The sequence below is a fragment of the Podarcis cretensis genome (genome assembly GCF_951804945.1).
Source record: "Podarcis cretensis genome assembly, chromosome: 6".
NCBI classification, from domain to species: Eukaryota; Metazoa; Chordata; class Lepidosauria; order Squamata; family Lacertidae; genus Podarcis; species Podarcis cretensis.
The window spans coordinates 56,311,143-56,337,034 of record NC_137175.1 but is presented as its reverse complement, the minus strand read 5'-3'; the positions used below and the strand labels follow the sequence as shown (position 1 = coordinate 56,337,034).

Genomic DNA, 25,892 nt, shown 5'->3' with positions numbered 1-25,892 from the left:
TCACTACAACATAACAAAAGTGGCCATAAACAATAAATAAAACATGGAAAAAGACAGAAGCAAACTGAACAATTTCCACATAAATCACAAGAAGATCTGAAATAAAGATGCAACCGAACAACACCCCCCACCCTCAAAACACACACACACCACTAACACCCAACCCAAGAGTCTGTTCAGCAGCTTCAGCATTTGTAGCTGGAGTCAGTCAGGGCCTCACCTTTACAGGCCAGGTGGAAATAAAGCCTGAAATGCGGGGATTAGGTCCTCCCTGACTCACAGCCAATATGGACTCACAGCCAAACATCACAGCAGCAGCTTTTGGTTATTTAATTTGTATTTTTAGGTGTTAGGGCAGTGTCAGTAGTACAACATGAAAGCAACCCCATTATAGTCCCTGCAAGCTCCATCTGCAGCACAACTGTACAATCAAATCAAAGGAAAGTGAATAGTAAAAGTTGATCACTTTTAAGAGACAGCAGAAAAGTGACTAGACCGTGCTTCATTTTCTTGTCATTTGTTATAGGCTGTGGTGCTTAGGACTAGCAGGGCAGGTCCACCCCATCAAAATGTGGCACTGGGGCAAAACTTGGAACTAGCAGAAGAGATGTGGGATTCTGATCAGGGCAAAGATCCTGTCTGGTGTCCATTTTTGCACAGATTTAAATTTGGGCAACATTTCTATTTGTGTCTTGCGAAAGAGCTGAGATGGTTTGTGATGGATTGTAGGATTACATAGAAGCATTGGAAGCTGCCTTCTGCTGCCCATTGGTCCATTCAACTAAGTGTTGTGTATACAGTGACTGGCAGAGGTTCTCCAGGATTTCAGAAAGCGGTGTGTGCCATTCCTACCTGGAGGTGCTGGGGACTGAACCTGGGACCTTCTGCAGGCAAAGTAGATGCTCTGCCATGGGGAAAAAGCTTCCCCAATGGAAAATGATGCAAACATATTAGTGAAAGATCAGTAAAGAGAAAATAAACAAATAATAGACAAATAATAATCTTGCAGCTGGGTCTGCTAAGAGATCAATGGACAATAAGTCAGTTTATTTAATCTTGCAGGTGAGCTCTTGCAAGAGCAGATCACTCTGATTTCTGCTCATTTGTTTGATCTTGCAACTGAACTCTTCTTACATTGGCAGCCACTTAGCTTTCACTGGTTTGCTTAAGATTGTTCCCGATCTGCTCTTGCAGATGTACTGAGATTCTGACCATGTTTATAAAACAGGCGAGAACTTATCTTTTGATTCAATACAATTTAACTTAAGCCTAGCTATAAGCTGTGTGTAAAGCGATTACTTGACCTAGGACAAAGAGACACTCTTGAAAGTGGTCCCCAAATCACTGAGAGGAATAGCACATTAGAAACTGTTGGTATGCAGAAGATGTGGGATAACTATGGATCCAGGAGAGGGAAGCATTTTATTTTATGTCTCCCTCATCCTCCTGACAAGCCGGAAGGGATGTGTATTAATAAAACCGTAAGCAAATTAACTTGCAGCTACTCAGTGTTAACCTAAGTCCCCAGGGAAAAAGAAGAAGCATTTATTTCAGGTTGTGCAGATCATAAACCTTCTGCCTTGTATAACATCCGTGCTCTGGTTACTAATGGACTCTTCCCCCTTTCATTCCTGATGTGGCCATTGAGCTGATGAATTGCACAGATTATACAGTGATAATGGATGGGGAAGGGGGATTTCAGCAGTCACTTTAAGCAAAACACGAACAGTAAATTTTGCTGATTCCCTCAAGCGCACCTGGAGGAGTAATGCTGTGTTGATGCAGAGGTGAGAGGAATTCAGGCATTTTAGGGGAAACGTGCTTTATGTGTGGGTACTGCTTGAACCTGTTGAAGAAGCATTTAGTTCTGGCCTCATCAGCTGAGCTACAATGGTTCCTCTTTCTACAAACTGTTCCCATAAATGTGTGTGTGCAAAATAAACGAGCAGTTACTTACTAATTTATTGCATGGGATCCAGGCATCTTCCCTCAAGACAGAACTACGGTTGTAGGGATTTTGAGTTTTCTGAACATTGCAATGTAGGGAAGGTGCTTGTCAACATTTCTGAGCACCGCAGTGGGGAGAAGGTGGCTATCAATGATGCATGCCTTTCTAGTGAGTGGAAGGTGTTTTTTCTTAAAGGTTTCTACATGTTGTTTGCTCCAGTATACCTGGTGAAGAAGATTTCAAAGTGCAATCAAAGCCTGTAACACTTGCTTACCAAAGACAGATAGGGGGATGAGTATTCATATCACAGGAACTGCTGTCTCAGACATCTACTTCTGACATCCTTCTTGCACCATTGCTATTATGATTGGAGTGTTTTTGAGTGAGCATCACAAGAATGTATTGGAATTTTATAGAGGCACGTGTCAAAAATCCAGAGGGAGAGCTTCAGTGGAGTAGTGTAACCAGGAACTTGACCAGGAGGGCTCTGATCCATGACCTCTTCCTTCCCCTCATCATCCTTTTCAAGGTCCTCAGTGTTGGGGGTCCTGTGATACATAAGAGAGAAGACCTGAAAAACACTGAAGTTATCTGGACCAGCAGCCAGTCACCTCAGAAGAACACCCGTGTCATTTAGAGCTGTGGCAACTGGATACAGCGTTTTCTGAAGTTATGAATTTCACGTCATGACAAATATCTGGCTCATCTTTCAACAAAAGCTTAAATAGAGAACAATGCAAATGGATGCTGAGAATCGAATATCTGTTGGGAATATATGAGTTTATGTATTTATTAGCTAAGCTCTTGCATAACAGGGGAACGAATAACAAGGCAGATATTGATATTCATGTCTACTTGATGCAACAAAATAAAAGCAGGATTAATAAATTATGTTAAAATAAATTCACGTACATGTTGCACAGTGGCACCTTACAGTGAGGTACTCAGTCTGGGAGAACAACAACCCCCAAATGCACATAATCATTATTGGTTCAGATATAATATCAAGTGTGCTGCTGGGCATCTGTATTGTAGCTTTTTGGATTAGAGATTTCATTAAACTCTTTTGTCAGAAGTCTTTTCATGCAAAGTTTTTCTCCCCCCTTTTCTCCTGTAACTTTCATTCCATCCAATTAATTTTTCCACATCTTTGAAGCTGAGCCAGGACCACTGAGACTTTGCCTGGACTCTCTGAGAAGCCACTGATAGTGGTACAGACGTCACAGTGGGCAACAGGGCTCCTTTAACTGCAGCAGGAAAAGGCAGGAAGGATTTGAGAGCCCTTAAGCTCTTGGAGTTCATTGATTAGAACTGTAGAACTGGGAGAGACGATTGATGCAGGCCTTTCATTTTCATTCCATCCCCACACACCCTGGGAACACCCCATAAGCACATACATTTATTCAGCAGCTCTGCACATATTAATATCTGTTTGCTGTGTAGCTGATGCCTAAATAAAATGAAGGAAAAGATTGCAGAAGAACAACCATTCTCCCCTGCTGTTTGGTGGCTATTGTACAAAAGACTGGGAGAACGTACAGCAGCAAAACTTTTACCCAGTAGCATGAAAATAATATTCCAAAGGATGGGCAAAGCGGCAATATCATACAGCTAATATCTGTTTTGCAGGCTACAACAAATGCCCTAGAAGCTGAAATTAGAGTTTGTTTTAGGTTTCTTTTTCTTGTGTGTGATGACACAAAACTGCATTGTATGGACGCATCTGACACTTGGAGCTGGTTTGCCTGCAACGTTTCCTGCTTGGCAGGGGGTTGGACTCGATGGCCCTTGTGGTCTCTTCCAACTCTATGATTCTATGATTCTATGAAACTACATTTTAAAATGTGCTATGGTTTAGTGAGCATGAGCTGCTGCCCCCTTGCTCCTGACTGTTCCTTGTGGGAGAGGGGGGAAAAGACAAACATGCCAGAGTCTGGCGTGGCTTAACATGTGGATCCAGGATCATGGTTTGTTGCACTCAAACAAATCATGAGTGGTAATCATAGCTTGGCTTCTGCCCATGATTTGTTTCAAGAGAAACAAACTATAACCCCAGGTTTGCACATCACAGCATGCCCACAGGCAGATTTAGGAGCTTTGGTTGCTCTGGGTGAAGAGCCTTCCGGGTGCTGCAGGGGACGCCACAACTGTGATGTAGAATGGAAGGCAAGAGCAGGTGGGTGCCAAACTTTGGCATTGCACAGGGCACTGCTGAAATTTGAGACCCCAGGTCTACCACTGGCATGCCAGGTGCCGACTTGTTTGGGCATGTTTACGCTGACCAGAGAACCCCTCCAGGAACCGGCTGCTTTTTTTGTTTGAGTTTATAGCAATGAGATGCTGAGAGAAACCAAAATCGTCAGATCTGCCCACCCCTAGTTACTAGTTGATTAAACCATGGCATTTGGGCTTCAGCCAGCACCATATGGGTCATCTATTTTTTGAAGCAAGCAAAATCCATTTTAATTTCAGCATCCCTGTTTCATCTGTTAGTTCCAAAAGTGAAACATTAAACTCTGTTCCTGCAGCAGCACTTTTGAAAGATTCCTGCTGGGAGAGTCCCGACAGCCTAATCAGAGACACTGTTAATGAGGTTCACCCTTAAGCAAACTGTGATTACACATGCAGCTTTTCCGGAGACTGTCTTGATAGCTGCTCTTCACTATTTTTTTATTTTTTTATTTTTTTTTGCGTCACCTTGCGTGGTGTTAGACCATTCAATGACTTTGAATATTTCTGCTTGTCTGCAGTTTGTAAGCCACCTCTCCAAATTATTTTAAGGTGTGGATTTGCTGACTGGTGAAAGCAAAGTACCTTTTCTAATTAAGATTTCATTCTTCCGCCACCTAATCTGCGGACTAAATCTCTCCTCTACCCACAATATACCAATCTGAAACATCCTTAAAGATGCCCCCCCCTTTCTTTAAATACTATTTTTTCCTGGTTTTCTCTCCTCCACACCCCTGATAGCCTAATATATCTTTAATGTTGCTTTCTGTCACTTAATATCAAATATTAAAGATGACTTTAACGAAAACCTTTGGGGCATCTATTTGCAAAATGCACATGCATCTGCCTCTTAATTAAGGTTTGGATAGCCAATCTGGGAGGACAGACTGCGTCACCACTGTGATAGTGGTGCACATATGCAGAACTTCCTGCTGATCTTCATCAGATTCCCCTGATATCTTTATGCACTTATGGAAGACGTGTTATATTGTTTCTTTTATGGAACTGTGGCAAAGTTTTATGGAACTGTGGCAATGCCTAACAGTTTTTCCTAATGTGCATCATAATTATTGTACACAGATTAAGACTGCTGGATTGGGTCAATTTCCTTTTCCCTTGGTAGAAAGGAGGAAAAAGTTGTTCTTCATGTTCTGGTAGATTTTCAAGCATTTAAGAATACTCTTCATGCTAGCTCAGTATTCTTTTGCTTAAGACATACAGCTTTTTTTTTTTTTTAAAAAAAAAATCATATATGCCGATCTGTCTCCTGTGCTGTTCTATTCCATGCTTGACTGGAAATAGGAAAATCAGTAGTAGCATTGTGTTTCAGCAACTCCTCCAACAAAGACAATTGCAACAAAAGCAAGAAAAATAAATTTTATTGAATTATTTTGAAACCATGCTGCTTGGTATTGAAAATGTCAGCATTTCCCCTTCTCCTAAACAGTTCAACCATCTCTGTTTTCTACCCATTGCAAATACTATGTTTTGTGTCACAAAGTCAGCTCTAGCACATGCTTATCTGAATGAGCAATCTGTGTGAAATGAATAAGATCTTTTTCTCCAGCTATATAAATGATTCAGTCTTGCTGCTGCATCTCAAATGCTGTTCCTTCCTTCTTTTGTTTTTAAAGGACTCTATCAATGTTCTCTTCCTATGCCCTGTATTTCTATATTTTTTTAAAAATGCTTTTTTATGTTATGCCCTTGGAAGCTTGAAATTGAAATCTGTTCCTTTCTTACCCAGAAATATATTTTGACTTTTCCGTCAGCAGACAGTGATAGTGGTTTGCTGTAATTCAGTAACTCATGAGAGCCCAGTTGTGGAGAGACTGTGCAAATCATTATGAAAATAGCAAATAGAAGTTGGGTGTTGTGCTGGCTTTCCTCCAATGAGATACAAAATAGGCGATACCTTTTATTGATCAGACATCAGTTGGCAATAGGGTACGCGTTTTCAGGACCACAAATCCACACTGAGAATAACTGAACTATATTCAAGGGATGCCCGAAAATTATGCAGGGCATTCTTAACATTCAAAATAGCCCTTGGGGTATCTGTATTCATAGAAATATTGTTGTGTGAATGTGTGTCTTATGCATCTCTGCTATCACCACCAGTTTCAGTGCTCTGAATATATGTATAAAATGGGATAGGAGAAATTGCTGCTGCTGAGATCTGGGGTGTTTTGGTTGACATATGCACTGCTCATGCATATACAGATATCAGACTGACTACTGTGAGTGCAAAAAGCACCCCAATGTGATCAGAAGGGGTTTTTTATCAATGCAGAGACCTCTTGCTATGCAATATAGATACTGGCCTGATATTTAAATATATTTACGTGTGTGTAAAAAGAAAAGAAAGTGTAGTAGTGTCCTCCAAATGTTATGTTTGTACTGTGCAACACTGTGATATGCAGCCCCGATCCTATGTTTGTCTGTTGGGATGTAAGTCCTAATGATTTCAGGGGTAGGGTTGATGGTGGTGCCTAGTTTGTTAACAGCATTCCAACTATTTTTGGGATTGAGTATGCAAGTAGTTGCCTGATTTTTTTTAATCCCAGTATTTATTTTTGTGTATATTAAGTGATTAATTAATGGATTTGAAACCCACCCCCCTTTACAGGGCATAGTTCTCCAGAGGTAGCTTATTGACATCAGGATAAAACAATTAAGTACAAAATAAACAACCCTGCCTCACACTAAAACAGCAGCAGCTAAAACGTCCAGCATGCAGCATTTTCGCAAAAAACAGTTTGAAACAGAAATATCTTCATGTTTAAAGGCTAATGCAGATGCCACATGTGCCTTTCGAAGGAGACGGTTTGAAACATATAGAGCCATCAGTGAAAAGTTCTTGTCTATGGAGACTAACTACCAGTTTGGTGGATCTTACTGCCAGACCCAGAGAGCAGGACTGAAGACTCTGGCAGGCTCATATGGGTGCAGGTAATCCTCCAAAAATCTGGCAAACAATTTAGGGACTTCTCTCAATCAACTGTGCAAGGTTCCCAATTGCACGGAGTTCCAACACACATAAAGTGGTACCTCGGGTTACAAACACTTCAGGTTACAGACTCCGCTAACCCGGAAGTAGTACCTCGGGTTAAGAACTTTACCTCAGGATGAGAACAGAAATTGTGCAGCAGTGGTGCAGCGGCAGCAGGAGGCCCCATTAGCTAAAGTGATACCTCAGGTTAAGAATGGTTTCAGGTTAAGAACGGGCCTCCGAAATGAATTAAGTTCATAACCAGAGATACCACTGTACAGCTATATGTATGTGAATGCCCCTTTGCAGACATCCAGCTGCATAGGCAGTCATGGTTCTCGTCCCGCCTCCAAAATGAGGAATCCGGGTCTATCTTAGAAAATAAGACTAGTGTCTCTTAACTAGTGATTTACGTAGCCAGTGGCGGAATGTTTGATAACTATTAAAACCAGGCTACTTTTTAAAATAGCTGTATGTGTGATGAAGACTACTTAAGGCCACCCCCCCCAAAAAAAAAAAATCTCAGCCACTGGTGCATTTTCTTTTTCATTTCATTTCTTGCCCACTTAGCTATTTATAGTGGAGGCTTGTGTTAGTTAGGCAAAGCACCATTTATACATTGTGTATATTTAAATGAAGCCACACATGCAGCTATGCACAGACTGGTGCTTTCTCCCTCTGGCCTTACTGAGATTTGTGTGAAAGAGAAGAAAATAAACATTGAATCAAGGTATTTCTTGCTGATCTTAGAGGAATGCAGTGCATGCTGTGGAATGCCCCAGTTCTTCCTTGATGTTCGTGCCAGGAAGTAGCACTCCCACAAGTTAGGAGGGGGAAATGGGTGGGCACATGGGAAGGAGACATGTATCACTGCACATTTATTTTTATTTAACAAGAGAAAATGGAGGAGTGCTTTGTTAACTATCACTCGCTGTTTAAAATTGTGTCACTCATTCTACAAACGTCGACTCCACCATGTGGCCTTCAGCAGCTAATGCTGATCTGCCCACTCTGTCTGTGCTAAGAAACTCATTATTAAATATTCTTTTGTGAGTTCTCTTAGAGCTATAAGTCCACATAAGCAAAACGGTGCAGAAAGCTGGCTGGGTGGAAATGCAGCCAAATGCCATGCCTCATTACCAAATTGCCCTGTGGGTTTGGAATGAATAAAAGCAAAATGAGAAATCTAATCAGGATGCCCTGCTCCTGCAAAGCCACTAACTGCTGTGGTGCAAACTGCTGTTCATGCCATATCTGCTAACCCAGAATCCTGCATTGGCATGTGGAGCCGAGCTAACGAACTTGTATCACTTGCCATTTTAAAAGCCCTTAGCAATGCACTAGGTATTGCTAATGATGTTGGCTCCTTTGGGCTTTAGATGGCCTTGAGGATGCCACATAATGTTGGCACCATCTGGCCCACTTCTGCAAGTGGAACTCAAGCATTTTTGCACCGAATGCATATAAGATGCAAGCATTGGCATAGCAACAGAAGTGGCTGTCACTGGAGTCAGGTCCCAATAGTGTCAGGCCACCAGAAAAGTCCTTCCTCAAGCACAGTGATCCAGTCCTATATATAACTTGCATTGACATGAATGCTACAATTTCATGGCCAAAGTATAAAATAAAAAGACACCGCATGGAGAGGGAAATGACATTTGAATTTAACCTAAGGAAAAAAATAGCATGTCGAGCCCTGGTCTGGAGTGCCATCAGGGGGGTCCCATTCACAACTTTCCTAATTTATGCTTCCAAAATTTTCATGAGAACTTTTTAATTATTTTTAATGCAAACCAATGTGGAAAAGTAGCAAACTGAATTTAAGATTGGGGAAATTGGGAATTAAACTGGACATGTTTTTCCCCATCCCTAAGTGCAGCTGATTTTGAAATCTGACAACCTCAGATAAGTTAAGTAGTGCTTAAATAATTCTTTTAATATAGGAAGCAAAGTGTTGATGTACAGTTTTAAGACTTTGGTTTTGTGGTTGTTGCATGCACAAGACTTTTCCTGCTACAGACTCAGAAGAGTTCCAGCCAGCATTCATGCCTTCAAGTAAAGTGGCAACACAGTCCAATTATGCCCGCTCTCAACTCTAATGGGGAGGGGCAGAGAGACAGAGAGATGGTACTTTTATGCTCCCCTTCCCTTTTTCATTTTCAAATCCTGACCCTTCCCACTAGTGCCATTTGTGGATTTGCACTGGCAGGCTTTGTGTGGGGTATTATCTGTACATTCACCCAGTACTGATTCAGTGAACCAGCATTTCCTCACAAAGCAGACGGGAAGTGTGTGCAGTTCTTTTTGTAATAAATCATGGGCATGAAAAAGGATTTCTTTAACTCCTTTAGCCCATTCTTCTCCATTTCTCTCACCTTCTGGGAATAGGCCTGTAAGAGACTCTGCTGGCATATAGTGGGTGCAGGAAATAAAAGACAGGGAAAATCAAAGGAAGAAAAGTCAGGGGTCCCAGCGATTTTCTATAGATTGAACACTCTTGAAAGCAAGGAAGGACTGTAAGAAAAATAAGCAAACCAAAAATAACACACATCTTCAGGCATGTTATTAAATCTTCCTTGACAATAGCAGGCAGCCAGGAGCTCTTTCAAGGGATAAATTATATGCCCAGGGTGAATCAGAGCTGCTTCTAAGATTTTTTCCCTAAGTACAAATCATACATGCATCACATCAGGGTGCATGCTTGTTTCAAACACAACCTCCAAAATACTTGAAAGTGGGGGTCCAGTCTTTTCTTGGCTACTTGCAAGTATTTGAAGGGAATCTCCCCCTCCCCATCTGAAGCAACTGTATATCTGAGTGAGGAAGGGAGGTTAGATTTTTCAATTGAAAAAGGACAGCCTTTCAGCTTGCTCAGGCCAAGATACCTGGGGAGAAGGGGACTGAAGAAACTGTTGGGTTCCCTACAGTGTGTTTTGCCGTGGGCTGATTCTCTCTCATCTTAATGCTGTCCCATTAGTACATTTCCCTTCCAAAAGACCAAGAAATGGTCTGATTTAAAGGCAAGGTTTTTGGCACATGGGCCACAGTTAAAATCTAGAATATGGACAGAACCATTCTGGTGGCATTCCAGTGCAGAATGCATTCCCCACTTCCAGTGCTTTGACGTGGCATCTTGCCAGTTCTGGAGAGCCAAGCTGGAGTGTTGCCCTGACTGTCTACCACATGCCACAGCTGGGTTTCATGGCCTCCCAGCTCCTTTCAGGATTACCAGATGGATATCTGTGCTGCTTATGACATTTATACTACAGATTGGCCCCCCATGTTTTAAAATGCTAATATGCAATCTTACATATGCCTCCTCAAAAGTAAGTCCCATTCAGTTCATTGGGGCTCCCTCCCTTATAACACTGCAGCCCTAAGACAACTGAATAGGAAATAAACTATTGTGCAAAACACATTCAGTTCAGGATCTACAGCTTAATTAGTTTGTGGATTACAAACTGTTTAATTTTCTATTTCAGCTTCCCTCTCCTTTACTTTCTCCCCAATTTTAGCTGGAGAATGTGTGGCTTAGTATTTATGAATGTTCTTTCTCTCTCCTTATTCCTTCTCAGACATTGGGGATTTTCATCAGACAGCTTTACAAGAACAAATCTCAGCTGTTTCCATAGATATGTTTAAATAATAGATTGTAATAGCCATTCACCTAGTATCAAGTGAAAGCTCTTTGTTTCTCTAGAAGCTCTAGAGTATAGTAGCAAAATGGCTTTTTTATTGTTTCGTTTTACATATAGCAAAAGTTGTGACTTTGTGTGGTTCCTCCTTATTTTCAGGAATTTCTATATAGTACCCTTTGATATAAAACCCAAATCCATAATTAGGGCAGTACTTTTATTAAAGGATACAAAACAGTGGGCTAGCTTTCGTGCCCCCAGATCTCTGCATCGGGATGTTAAAACCACAAGGTGGGAAAGAGAGAGAGGCTGCTGGTGTTAATCAAACTATCTTGGTCTTCCTTTGCTGAGAGTCTTGATGCAGTGTCTGGGAGTAGGTAGAAGACAATCAGAAGAGACCCTTTTGGGCATATTAGGTTTCAAGCTGCGCACCAGCCTTATGGGAAGGAGAAGCACAAAATGTGCACCTATTACAACCAAAGTTGATTATCTTTGTTAGAAGCCTTTAGTGTGATTCCCCCTATCCATCCCAAGAACACAGAGATACATGGAGTGAGATGAGTGACGGACTTTCAGCCTGCAATTGGTGTCAGTTTGGCAAGGCAGGAGTTCACCTGGAGTGGTGGGCAGCTGAAAGAAAAGTAGGTAGTGTGAGACACCAAACTTCCATCACCACACACTCAAATTGGCCTCTTGAGTCCTGACGACTTGTCCTGTCTTTGTTTTTACAGGTGCTCCCTAATGGGCTTTGATTTAAACAGGCACTGGGCAGATCCCTCGCCTTGGGCTCATCCCACTCTCCACGGTGTCAAGCAGCTCATTGTTCAGATGTACAACAATCCGGTGAGTGAGCAACCTCACACTGAAATAGTAGCTAAGCATCTATCTAAAACTGTTCTTTTATCTTCCGCATGCACCATCACACAGTGTCTTGATGATTCAAGAGCACATTGAGACATTGTGGCAATAATCCAGCACGGGCAATAATTCAGTAGGGTTGTGTTTTTTACTCAAACATGCTACTACAGCGCCCTGTCTTCTACTTCCTTGGTTCTTCTGCATATAACCTTTAGCTGCATGGCCAGTTCCACATTGCACAGGTCTGATCAAGTCTCTGTTGCAATTCATCTGCTGTCTGGGAGACTATCTATTGCAGCCTTTCCCAACTTGGTGTCCTCCAGATGTTTGGGGCTACACATCTTATCAGGGTGACTCTTTTAGTCCAAAATAACTGTAGGGTACCAGGTTTGTGAAGGCTGATCTGTTGGAAAACACCTCCTGTGATTAGCAGTGTAAAACTTCTGAAATGTCTCTTTCTATGGGACTACCAATGGTAATAAAGCTAAAGAACCTACCTATTTCATCAAGAGTTTGAAGCAACCTTTGTGATCACTCTATGCTGAATACATGGTCTGAATTGAACATGCTTGCTTTTGTAATGTTCCAGCTGCAAAAAGGGAGAGTGTTGCTCTAACAGACATAGCCCCAAATGCAAATTTTGAAATGGTGTTGCTGTTTAATGCAGTGCGGAGGCAGGTGTTGCTATGTGAAACTCAGAGCAGAAAGGAAATAACATTTGCAAATGTTACATAAACAGAAAATCAGTCAGATGCTTGGCCGGAGAAGCAGGGGTGTTTTGAAGGTGAAATTGCTGCTAATCAGGGGAGATGGATTAAGGAGCAAAGAAGAGTGGAAGACAGACAATTATTGAATATGTGACATCAAAGTGTGGAAGGATTATTGAGTATGTGACCTAAGAAAAACCTCTCAGCACAGATGGAGGTGGATTTGAAAATATAAAATAAATAACAGGCATTTTCTGAGAAGTGTAATGGGATTTTATAGATGGCTCTTGTTGAGTAAAATTCCTGATGCTCCATCTCACACTGACAGTTTCCCTTTCAGGGAATAGCAGTGTATTAAAGCAAATATTGCTACCATTCCTTTTTGTGGGGTGGGGGGTAGGTTGTATCAGATCGCGCATGTATCCCTTCCTTCAAGGACTGAAAGCAGCTAGTGTATCACTATTACAATTCATTGACTAATTCCTCATTCTGCTCCAACATGGGATGGATTAACATGACAACATATTTGGGATTGAAATGGCCACAAATTGAAACTATGAAAAATAGTGAAAAAATGAGTCCACTGTTGGTTCCGAATCCCCACCTTGGTATACAAAAAATAGTCTTAGCTGGAAGGTAGCTTTACATATTTATTCTAAGAAACATTGCAAGGTGGCTCTGCCATTTGCAGTAGGATGCTTTATCTGATTAAAAAAGAGAGAGGAAAGGTCTTATTTTCAGGAGACACATTACATTCTATTGGAAAAAAACTAATCCACTAACTTGCATTCAAGTGGTCTGCAGTTTGCAGCCAATCCATATCTCACAACCTGAGCCCATTTCAAATGATAGCATTGCTTAAATTACCTCCCACTTTTGCACCACTTCTGTGATTCCTGTTCATCACCAAATAACTCATATGCAAGAATAACACTCTGGTCTCATGAATGCACAGACCCTGCTGGTGCCTGACATAAATTTCCCTTTTGTCAGGGCAGCAAATTGTGTCCATTTTCAAGCTCTGCTTCCACTCTTGAAATGATGCTATTAGCATAGTCATCAATGTGAAACTGTGCAGTGGACGAATAAAATATAATAATAGACTTGGCAGGGGTTTTGTGTCTAAATTGCACACTTGAGCTCTCTATACTATGAGTCTACAAGTGGTATCATCTCATCTAACATTTGGATGGTTGGAAGCAATTGTTTTCTGCTCAGTATACCTCCCCCCCCCCCCATTTCCACTCCAAATAATTCCATATCTCTCAATAGTAAAGATCTTGTGGCCATTTTGAATATGAATAAATGAAGCAGACTAGGTTTGCATTTTGCCCTAGATAACCATTAAATAGATGGTGTCTCCTTTTTCTCTGAGGGCCTTAACCACACATGACACTGATGATGTGACTGGCAATTATGTTTTAAAATTAAATACCAGATGTGGGAGAGAGCCATTGTTACCAAGTCTGCAGTGTATGTAGTTGTGTATCTGCAAGGCAATCTAACATTTGGATGGTAATGGAGGTGGAGGTTGCAGGTGCCTTCCCCTGCCCATGACTGGCAACCCTTTACATTTCCACATGTTCTTGACAGCCACAATGCCAGATTCCCTGCAAAGCAAGTAGTACTGGGGGCTGTAAGCTAGTGGTAGTATTTCCCCACCCTCCAGAGGGACCAGTGCTCCTGAGTGCTGCAGGGCAGCTTGGAGTGCTCTGCCAGCCTCTGTTAGGTGTGTTTGTGACTGCTGCTGGTCCTCCACATATGAGATGGGGGTATTATTGGGCTTCTAACCATCCCAAACTGACTCTGTGGCTGCTTCTCCCTGTGGGTCAATGCTTCTACTGCTCCTTATTTTCCAGGGTGCAGCTTCTACTGTGTTCACATTGGTTTTGACTCAGACAGCTGAGCCCCTAGCTGAGTTGGGATGGGGGGCCTATGATGGTGAGCTAGGTTTGAGGCCACTGTGTGGCCCAGAACCAGCTGGCTGAGCCAGAGATCTGCTTACGATTGTGCCCTAAGTTAGTTGTGTTGAATTTCCACTGAAATCAGTGGACCAAGTTGTGTCTTGAGTAGTTTACCCCATTGCTTTTAATGGCATCTAAGTCTGGATCCAACCCATAATGCACCTCCCTTTCTTTTCTTTTCTTTTCTTTCCTTTCCTTTCAAGATAAACAAGTGTGACAACAATAAGCAAGGGTTCAACAATTGTTCATGCAAATCGTGTTTCTCATTTGACTGTCTGCTAATCACACAATGCATGCGTACAAAATAGGTTCATGAAAAAGTAACTATCAAAGCACATATAAATTTATACTTAAAAAGGTAAAGGACCCCAGTCAAAGGCGACTATGGGGTTGTGGCGTTCATCTCACTTTTCAGGCTGAGGGAGCTGGTGTTTGTCCACAGACAGCTTTCCAAGTCATGTCGCCAGCATGACTAAACCACTTCTGGCGCAATGGGACATAGTGATGAGTTCCAGAACGCATGGAAATCACCGTTTACCTTCCCACCACAGTGGAACTTATTTATCTACTCACACTGGTATGCTTTCAAACTGCTAGGTTGACAGAAGCTAGGACAGAGCAACAGGAGCTCACCCTGTCATGCAGATTTGAACCGCTGAGGTTCTAATCAGTAAGCCCAAGAGGCTCAGTGGTTTAGACCACAGCACCACCCACATCCCTTACCTTTTACCTATACTTAAAGAACACCCCCCCCCCCCGATATGGAAGTCTTCCAGGTTCCTCTGGGTTGGAATTAAACAATGAAAAAAAGCATCCTAATTTCTTGAAATGTGTCATGCTTAATGTCTTCCCTAGCTAGATTGCATTGGTACATAAGCTTGTCAGCCAGTGCTAGCTGCCAGACCCTTTAGGATAAATCCTCATCACCTTTCCAATATCATGCTATTTCCACGTGGGCAGCTATAACAAAGTAAGTGGTTAATTCCTTGTGGGGTAAGGATTTATTTTGACCACAGAGTAAATAAAACAGAGCAAAATCTGAATCCATATTCTTGGTGCAGTGCATTCTGTACAACCATGAAACTAGTTTGCCAAAATTCTCTCACACTAGATATATAATAAAAACCTTCATTCCTGGCATTTTAAATGTGGCTAACATAAAAAAGAGTAATAGACAAGTGGATGAAAGCATGACAACAGAAGGTTGTAGCTGTAGAGGGGCTGTATATGAAAGGGGAATGGCTACAAGGCAGTTAATATATATAACTTTTTTTTCAATACACCTTGTCTCTGGATGTGCCCTGTTCTCACAGTATGTTCCCCTGCATGCAAACAGCCCTTATGAGCCATCCTTTGAACACATTCATAGGGAGAAATGTAACTTTGAAGTGGACTGTGCACCTACCTACATGGCTATGTTATATATTGTTATGATGTTGCTATTGTGTTCTTTGGGGGGGGGTAGGCTGTAGGCCAAGACCCTTCTTTGCAAGTACGGTGGTACCTCAGGTTACAGACGCTTCAGGTTACAGATGCTTCAGGTTACAGACTCCGCTAACCCAGAAATAATACCTCAGGTTAAGACCTTTGCTTCAGGATGACAACAGAAATCATGCTCCGGCGGCGCAGCAGCAGCAGGAGGCCCCATTAGCTAAACTGGTGCTTCAGGTTAAGAACAGTTTCAGGTTAAGGACAGACCTCCAGTTCTTAACCCGAGATACCACTGTAGTGATTTTTTGTTCTAGAAATATGAGATAACTTTCTTTTTAGACTAGTGGTTCAATAGTAGAACAGGAATTCAACAACTTGGAACTGCCAATGAAAGACTTATATTTCATTTACATATATGGTGGATATATCACTCTGCTAAAAAGTATTGAGGTAGAATTATGGAATATGATCCTGTATTGTTTTTATTGACAACTAAATCCAGACATATGGCAACCCTACTTAGACCAAGTCAGCGGCAGTCTCAGACATCGGTGGTCTTATCCAATTCTGTTAAGTTCCTTTCTAGGTACCACAAAACTAAACACAAACAAGCCAACCCACCACAGGGTAACAGAGTGGCACCAATCTGTTGTACACCATTTCATTTCTGGCATATACAGGAGCCCCACTGCACATTTTTAGTATCACTATAGCTTGGTAGGAGTGCCATGTCCTTTCCTGATCCTGATCTTGAACAGAAGCCCACAGGGCATCGGGGAACAAGACAGGCTGAAATTGCAGTAACACAGAGAGCTCTGTTAGAGCGAGTGAGTGTGACCGAACTGATGCCTTTTATCCCTACGGGGTCAGATCTTAACCTTCTTTGGACAAATTAATTTCTGATACACTGTCTCCAGTGTATCCAAAAAACACACCTTTGTGGCAAAAGGCAATCTAATAGAAGCGTAGTGTTTTCCATCCCCCCCTCCAAACTCTTGTACTTCCCTTGCTGAGAGAAAATACTTGAATTAATATATTTCTGGGGCAAGGTCTGAATGCAAAGAATCATAAAATGTATTATTATATCAGCCACAGTGTATCAGGAATTGTATTATAGCATAAGAAGTATGGTGAGTAAGGAAATAGATACTATAACATAAAAACATTGTTAGGGTATAAACTGGAGCTGCGCACCAGATTCATCCAAGCTCCAAGTCATATTGGGCATATTCAGAGGGGCTCAGGAGTTGGACAAGTCAGGTACAGACATCCATGGTTTGCTACAGGTCGAGTTGGATGGCCCAGAGCTATCCATGGCTGTCAACAGGTGGGGCATCAGACAGAAAGGAGAGGCGGGCATTGGGCAGGAAGCCCCAGCACAAGGGGTTAAAGCTACCCTGACTATCAGCTGCGTCTTCCCTGGAGAAGGTAGGAACTGCCTGACTCTGACTCTCCTCCCTGCTCTAGATCAGCACCATGCAGAATGTCAATAGAGGCATCAGTCCTGTCAGGTACAGGGTGGCTTCCCATTCAGCAAAATTGACCTTCCTCTCTACTCTTGGTTGGGAGCCAGGGGAAAGGAGATGCAACATCTATTTCCCCCTTCCCTTCCCAGGTTAAATGTTTAATTAGGAGTTTTTGTAATTTAAATAATCATATTAAACATTAGTCATAAAAGGTAAAGGTAAAGGTACCCCTGCCCGTACGGGCCAGTCTTGACAGACTCTGGGGTTGTGCGCCCATCTCACTTAAGAGGCCAGGGGCCAGCGCTGTCCGGAGACACTTCCGGGTCACGTGGCCAGCGTGACATCGCTGCTCTGGCGAGCCAGAGCCGCACACGGAAACGCCGTTTACCTTCCCGCTGGTAAGTGGTCCCTATTTATCTACTTGCACCCGGAGGTGCTTTCGAACTGCTAGGTTGGCAGGCGCTGGGACCGAGCAGCGGGAGCGCACCCCGCCGCAGGGATTCGAACCGCCGACCTTTCGATCGGCAAGTCCTAGGCGCTGAGGCTTTAACCCACAGCGCCACCTGCGTCCCAAAAAACATTAGTCATACCTCCAGACTAATTCAGGACAGCATCCATGGTGGGGCAGGTTGTCCACAGGTTGCGTCAACCTGTTAGGGGCCCCCGGATCAGGGCCACAAGGCAGATAACAGCTTGCACAATTCAAAAAGTTCATCTGGATCTCTGGCCACTTTCCCACATAGCAGGGGTGCCATAATTCAAACAGTGAAAAGTTGTTGAGCTTATTTGGCAAACTCATCAATAAAGTAGTTCCCAGGACATTTTTGCCAGTACACTGCTTCTGACTGCAGTGTTCTGGATATGTCCGGGCAGTGCTTTTTTTCCCCTAATTTTTTTTTTTAGGGGTACTCTCATTTTGACTCAAGAAAATCAACATTTTATAGTTCAAATCGGGGAAAATAAATACAGTAAATGGACAAAAGTACAAAGATTCACAAAATGTTTAGGGGTATGCGTACCCCTATGTCCCCCCAGAAAAAAGCACTATGTCTGGGAAATTCTAGGCATATGGCTCTTCCACTAGATCAGAAACATGCCTTCCATAAGTAGAAAACATATTCTGCTAATGGAGCCAAGCTACATTGCTCACATAGCTGGAATGTATAGGTGGCAAGGGGTCCTTTACTCTCCTCTCCCCCGCCCCACTCCACTGATTCTTTCCTACAGATCTCAAACTCTGCAATTTTAAAGTTTTCCTGCTACCTGGATTCTGAACCAAAAGGTAGCCCAATTGGGGAGAAATACATCACCCTTTGTACCTGCCAGCCCCGCTTGAGAAATGTCACCTCACCTCTGTGTTCCCTCTTGCCTCAGCAAACGTGGGGCTGGGACCATATTACCAAGATAATGCCTGGCTTGGCTTTTAGACAGTGAAGAATTTGATCTTCTGCGTCTTGAAATCGCTTCTATACACCAATCCCAGATGGTCACCATGCTTTCTAACAAATGGGTTCTCTGCTATTGCAGTGGTTTTAAATCATAAAGCAGAAATGGTCTTTTTATGTTGTTTACATCCCTTTGATAAGAACTCTATTGATCTGGCTGCAGTTGAGCTGGAGTTCAGCATTTACCAAATATTGTTAAGGGCACCAAGCTTTCATTGCAAGTAGTAGGCATATTCTATCAAGAGTTGGCAGGAAAACTAAAGTCAAAAACCAAGTTAGATCTCCTCCTCTTGGAACGCCCCCCCCCCATTCTAATTATCTAATTCAGGAAGCACAGGTAACAACTGATATAACAACAGGGTTACCACTTGGCGACAGTTTATTTTTTAAAGTCAAATATCATGAGACCATTTAAAGAAATAGTTTTAATTTTTAGGGTGTAATTGAGAGTGGCTATCCTTACATCCTGGACAGTGAGAAGCCCCTCTTAATATTGGTGCTTTGTGTGTTCATTTCACCCTGGTACTTTGAACAGATTGAGTAGAATGTGGTATTATATTGTGTGCAACTGCTGGATATCCCTTCCATCACTCCTCTCCCATGGTGGCCCCCAAATGTTTCCAAGAGATCAATCCACCTCATGTTGTTTGTGGAGAGTTATAAGCAGAGAATATGTACATAATGTACCAGTTAGAATGAATACATTTACAGTACAGTCCCATGCAGGTTTGCTCGGAAGAATGTCATATCATGGTCAAGGGGGCTTACTCCCTCCTAGTAAGTGTGTTTAGCTTTGCAGTATTAGACTGCACAGTGGGACTGACCTTTTAGTAAACACACATGGGGTTGCATGGTTGGGCTGCAGCAGAGGGTCTTGCTTCTAAATAAACTTGCATGGAATTGCACTGCATGTTAATCAAAAAGGTATCCACAGGATGGGCAGTCAGAAGCTGTAGCAAGTCAGATGCATCTGTACTAGGCCCTATATTTCCAAAGGTCCAGTCCCCAAAACCTCCTAGCAAGGTGCCCAGATGCTACTGACAACTGAAGGAAGAAAAGATGAGGCCAAACCTTAGTCCTTATTTCCCTGTAGCAATCCTAAAACTCTTTCTGCCAGAATTTTAAAAGTATCTTGCTGGGGCACAAGGCCATATGCATCTTTATTCTCCATGTTATCTCATTACACTTCCATATACAGCGTGATACAAAAGCACGTCCATGTCCTTAATGGAAATATTTGTTTTTCTGACAGTAGCTGAACAGACCAATATGAGAATGTTGATCACCCCCCCAGATATTCTGTTGGAGAAAAGGAGCCAACTGCATATTCAGCTCCAGGGACCATGGTGTGCCAAGTAGTCTTTTGGGTATCCAGACCAATTGCCAACTTCCTCATCTCTCTGCTCTTGAAGGAAAGTTAGGATTATGTGCAAAAGATAGATAAGAGTGCTGAGAAAGAAATGGCATTTATTCTATACAAAGCTGGATCTACAGCTTCCCTAGTGAGATATAATCCTCTCAATGCTGGGGTTATTTTAATCAACCTTAAAAGGCCCCCTATAAATCTGGCTACCATTCAAATTGATTCACCAACAGAAGCAGCAAAAGTTGAGAAAATTAAATCCAGGAGATTCTTGATACCCTGCCGGAAAAGGATGTGATTCACCATTTGCCGTTTAATAATCAGCTAAGACTCAATGTGGGGTGTACATGGGGTGGAATGCTGCTCCTCTTATTCCGCGGGCAGCGGGTGGTTAAGGCAAGCAAGACTGGGTGGAGAGGCCCCAATCCATCTGTCCCCTTCCAGTGCAAAGGAGAGGGGTTGAATTGTAGCCATAGCCGCCAAGCATTTTCTTATATTTGACTTTAAGGATGTGGGCGCGCAGCTATTTTTGATGGATGTCAGTGTGGTGTTTTCACATATCAAATCATCATCACAGTGCACAAACAAAATGCCCATATGCCGTCTTGGAGTGTTTGGAGAATGGAATCTTTGTGAAACTGCACACAAAATGGGTTACTCCACACCTTTTAGCGCAGATCAGAATTTAGCAATCCGTCAGATTTCACACTTCCCTGCATGTTGCAAAACAGTTCTCGACAGTTTAAACATATAAAATAATGCATTTGCATATGTATTTTGAGAGGATTTTTTTAAAAAAGAAAAATCTCAGATTGATGCAGGAAAGGAACTGCTATGGGTAAAACCAGGGGCAGGGATGCCATAGACTAGAAATAGATTTGTCCACCCCCTGCTTAACTACGGAGCAAACAAGGATAATCTGCAGTCCCTTTGGCTAACTTCCCACTTCTGATCCAATAAGGAAAACTGGCAGATTAAAAGTACCTGCTTTTTCCCAAAGTCTTGGCTATGTTCTGCAGTAGATAACTAGGAGTGAAGGAAGCCACTAGATAAACATGTCATAAGAGTCATGGCTTAAGAGAATTGAAAAATTCAGTGGATATATTCCCCTAAGGAATATTCTGGGGCCATAAATGACTTCAACTCTTACAACATAGCTGTATGCCAGACCTTGACTTCAACCATAGAATCTGAATGAACAGATGTCTAATTAGTGTAATATTTACCACAGTTGACTTTACTGAATTTATTATGATTCTGTGATTATTAGGCTGACTTTAATAATTGATTCTTGACATGAAGTACTAAGCTGCTTAACTTGTGATAAATAAAATTCTCCCTGTATTCTTAGTTCTAAATGTTGACAACTGTCCTCTTTCTGATCACTCAGTGAAGTGCTCTCTTTTGAACTGAATCTTGGAGCCCAGAGTTGTTTTTCCCTTAGTCCTGAAAGTGTGCTTAATATTACACGGCTGGAGTTAGGAGTGTATATATTCTTACATACCCCCCAGTGCATTTTAGTAATTTGTAGACCAGGCTAGATGGACACAGCAGTAGATGTTACTCTTAAGATTTGGAGGGCCATTTTGGCTTTTGCCTTGGGCGTTTTGAATCCGAGTAACTAAGCTGGAAACCTCATAAGAACAGGCTTACAAGATTTCCTCTGCTTCCTGTCTGCAGCTGAGCCTGGATTATTGCTAAACCTAGCTACTCGTGCTGCGAACCCACTTCTTCTGGAAATATTTTTTTTTAACTCTTCCATTTCTGTTCTTCCACTCTTCTGAACACCTTATTCCTGAAATGTTCTGCAATATAGCAGCCAGCAGATTCCATAATGTTACTTGCACCAGGGATAGTCTGGGCATGTGGGGACTGAGCAAACCACTCTTGGGTGGTTTCCTCCTTCAGCACTGAGCTCTGGTGGTTTACCTCGTGGGGTGGCTAGGTTGCAGCAGTGCTTTGAACAGCACTGGGCAACAGGGGCTAGTTTCCACTTATATTTCTTACAGTGTCCAGAAAAATACCATGCCAGGTGCATTTGTGGAAAATTAAAATGCTAGCTAGACTCAGCCCACTGGGGCTGATTAGAGATGCCTGCCTCTTGCAATAACTTAAGCATCTTGGGTTGGAATTTTTTTCTGGACAAATTTGAGACCCGGGGCAGGTTTCAGTCATGGCCCTGCTATAATACTGGAGCTCCAGCAGCTGCCCAAGGATAACAGATGCTCAGGCTAGCCCTTCTTGCACTAGATATCCTTCCCAATCACATATCACTTAAAAGTCTATGTGGCACCCAGTGAAGACAAAAACTCTTCACAATAGAACGGTTGGAATAGGCAGCAACCTCTCTTGAGGGCAGAGGATGATTGTACCATGAGTGAGATCTTAAGGCTTTGGACCCTATTTCATTGCTGTTTGATTTGTGGCAGAGTCTGCAGTGTCTTTGAAATATGATTGAAATATGGTTTATTTGCACAGATTTACACCAGAAGCTTTCAGCAGAGAGAGATTTCACAGCATTTACATCTCAGGAGAAACTCGTCCTTTATAGCAGCCCACCACTGGATTCCTAGACATCTCTGTGCCTCTCTCCATGCCTTGCCTTCATCCTGCCTGCCATGATAGTTCTGCCCTCAGCCTGGCATTCTGGCTGCACCCTTCTCATTCCCAAGAACCCTTGCTCCAAGCAGCTTATCCCCATCAGTCTGCTCACCCCCCTTATCCAGACCTGCAAAAGGGCCACGTTCTTCCTGTGTGACATCATGCTTCCTCTAACCTCCCCCTCCCAACTCTGATGTTTCTTCTGCTAACTAGCACACAGCTGGGGGGGAGGACGCATCTACATGGTCAGTTGCTCTTTAATGGCCTGGAATTGAAGAATTGGAAGGGACCATGAGTAGGGCTGCCAAAGGTAGAACTGACGTACAGCGGGGGGGGGGGGATTCCGAAAGGCAGTGCTTTGTCCTGGATTTTAGGCAAGTCAATCAATTGTTATTTTTTGGAGTTTTCGGAGCTCAACAATTTTGGTTTTGTTAAAAAAAAGTTTTGTTTTAAAAAAAAACCCTCAGCAATTTTGGTCTCTTCCTCTTTCAGGGTGTCCTAGTTTTTTCTTTTGGAAATATGGCAACCCTAACCATGAGGGTCACCTCATGGTTCTCCTTGTGTTCTTAATGGCAACTCTATCAGTGATATCTTGAACAGGATCACTGGTTCAGCCTGTCTTTTAAATCTAGTGTCTGGCAACCTCCCATCAATACTCCAAATATTATCTAAACTCTACCATTTCTTAATTTCTAATATCCACTGACTCTAGCAGTTACGAGTGCCCTGGTAACCTGTTAGCCCAGATCTGTTACAACAATATTGGTCTAGCATGCCTATATTTGTATATCAAATACCACATTCCGAAGCAACCTTGATATTATATATTCATGTGCTGCCCTTCTGCTGTGCCTGATTTGTTCCATTTCTGGATTTGTGCCCTATGCTTTGCATAGGTAGGTTATTAGCTTCTCAGGTATCCATCAGTTCCATATTTGGCCAGTGATGCTTGAGAATATGGCTTTTTGATGAGCTTTGTTTTGTTTCCGTGGCTACTAACCATGATGGCGTGATCTACCTCCCCTGTCAGAGCAATATGCTTCTGAATACCTGTTGCTGCAAACGGCAGGAAGGGAAAGTGCTGCTGTGCTCAGGTGCTGCTTGGAGGTTTCCTGCAGGCATCTGGTCGACCACCGTGTAAACAGGATGGTGCACTAGCTGGGTCATTTCTCCATAAAGTAAGTCATTATGACTCAAATTGGCTTTTTTTTAAAAAAGCCAGGTTAGGGAGGACTGTAGATATTGAATGGAATTAGACAGGAGGGGCTGTTGTGGTTGTGAGCTGAAAAATTCCGGTTATGAATTACTTCCATACTTACTGAGATGCAGTTGCTTTCCTGTGGGACATAACTCAGACAAAGAGCAACTAGGCAAGTTTATTTAGTTGTAGCGCATGTATCCTAAGATTTTGTGTGTGTTATATTGCAAGGATTTTCAATGTGATATAGACTTTTGCTAGAGGGTATGGGAAATTATCAGGGGAGGTGCAAGCTTCCTTCCCTATCAGTCTCTCGAATGTGTTTCATGACTAAGCCAGATGTACAGCCTACTTTCTCAGTGTAAAATTGTGTTGTTGATAACAATGTACACAATATATCCTAAGTCATTCTAGAGACATCATTGTTGTTTTCACACACACACACACACACACACACACACACACTGTTGTACCAAGGCGCAGCTTCCAATTGGCTGTAGGAGCTTTCTGCACTCAATTGGAAGCTGCATAAGTTGCATCGGACATTCGGCTTCCAAAAAAATTTGAAAACTGGAACACTTCCGGGTTTGTGGCATTAGGGAGCCAAAATGGACAAGTAGCAAGGCGTTCAAGAACCAAGGTACAACTGTATATAAATTCTTTGTCGCCAGCCCTGGAACCTTTGGATGAAGGCTGGAAAACACTTTTCAACACTAAATAAATCTATTAAAATCATATTCATGGACCTGGCTTTATTCATTTATTTAGAACTGTTGTAATCTAACCTTCACCCAAAGATCTCAGGGCAGCAAATACATACAATATTAAAATAAAATAGTAATACATTAATATTAACACAATACACACACAATATAATTCATCACGAAAAGCAGTAAATAGCAGCAAAAATATGCACTTAGCTTGATCTTCGAGTGAGGTTTACCCTCTTTTTCCTGGGATCTTTGCTGGGTTTTATCTCACATACTAATAGATACACCATCACATTTAGAATAGTGCAAGTGTTTCCCCCCCTAACATCACATGTAAGAGCATTTGTATTACTTTGCAGCACTCTGCAGTACCAAACCCCAAAGCTGCGTTAAGTTGGCTTCACATCTTCCCCCACCTTTTATGACTGCATTATATTCTGCCTTCTTTTCTAATTAGAAATCAATAGGATGCTAACAGCCTTGCCCATTCATGCTTAGCATGTTCCATAAGATCTTCAGATTCTGCAGCTACAAATGGACTGGGATTTGGGGCAGCTAGATGGACTGGAGTTTGGGAAAGGAATGTTATTGTGTTCCTGTCTACTACCATGTGGATCTGAGGACTTTTATCTGTGGTTTAGCTCTCAAAGAAACTGACCTAGCAGGAAGTGCAAAACATCATTAAGAAGCTACTTAGGTTTGTTTGTTTTTATTGTTAAGAGATCTGTGTGGTTGTTTGAGAAAGCAGAGAGAGTAAGAAACAGTGGAGGTTGGTCTCTTAGGGTATGTGGGGCACTGACCCACCAAGCTCAGCCTGCCTTGGCCAGTCCCCACTTTCCTGCCTTCCCCCCTTAAATCTAGCCCAGGGGTGGCACTGCCTATCATCTTCCTCCTCCCTCAGTGTTGCCCTTACAGAACTTGGCATAGAAGAGGATAGGAAGAAAACCAGAGTTAGTTGGCTCTGACTTTCCTTGTTTCTTGCTCCACCAGCCATTTGCTCTGCTCCATCTACTCTTGGCCTTCTGCCCCACCGGTTCCAATGGGCTTCAGCCTCCATTAGTGACAATATGGGGTGGGCTGAGGGGGCTGGGGAAGACCAGAAACAGCTGCAGACCCATACCTTGCAAGTGTCCCGGAAAAACTGGGGACACGAGAGAATGACAGTCATTTTGGTTGACATGATCTCTAATGATTTTGTGGCATGATCCCCCCAGGAAAAGCACTTTTAAGGGGAGAAACCATGACGTGTAATCACGGCAACCATGATAAATAAAAGGGAAGATGGCATCCCAGTTTTTGCTTCAAAGTGTTAGAGGGTATGCAGACCTCACCCTGTTGAGGCATC

The 25,892-nt window shown here is 42.5% G+C and overlaps 1 protein-coding gene across 1 annotated transcript in view; it reads left to right on the top strand.

Annotated features, from left to right (window-relative positions):
- BEND5 (BEN domain containing 5) overlaps window positions 1-25,892 on the top strand; it is a 734,690-nt gene that overhangs the window by 604,792 nt on the left and 104,006 nt on the right. Inside the window, exon 9 of the mRNA XM_079980403.1 lies at window positions 11,536-11,647. Coding sequence (XP_079836529.1) covers window positions 11,536-11,647 — 112 coding nt within the window. The remainder of the gene's footprint in view (window positions 1-11,535; window positions 11,648-25,892) is intronic.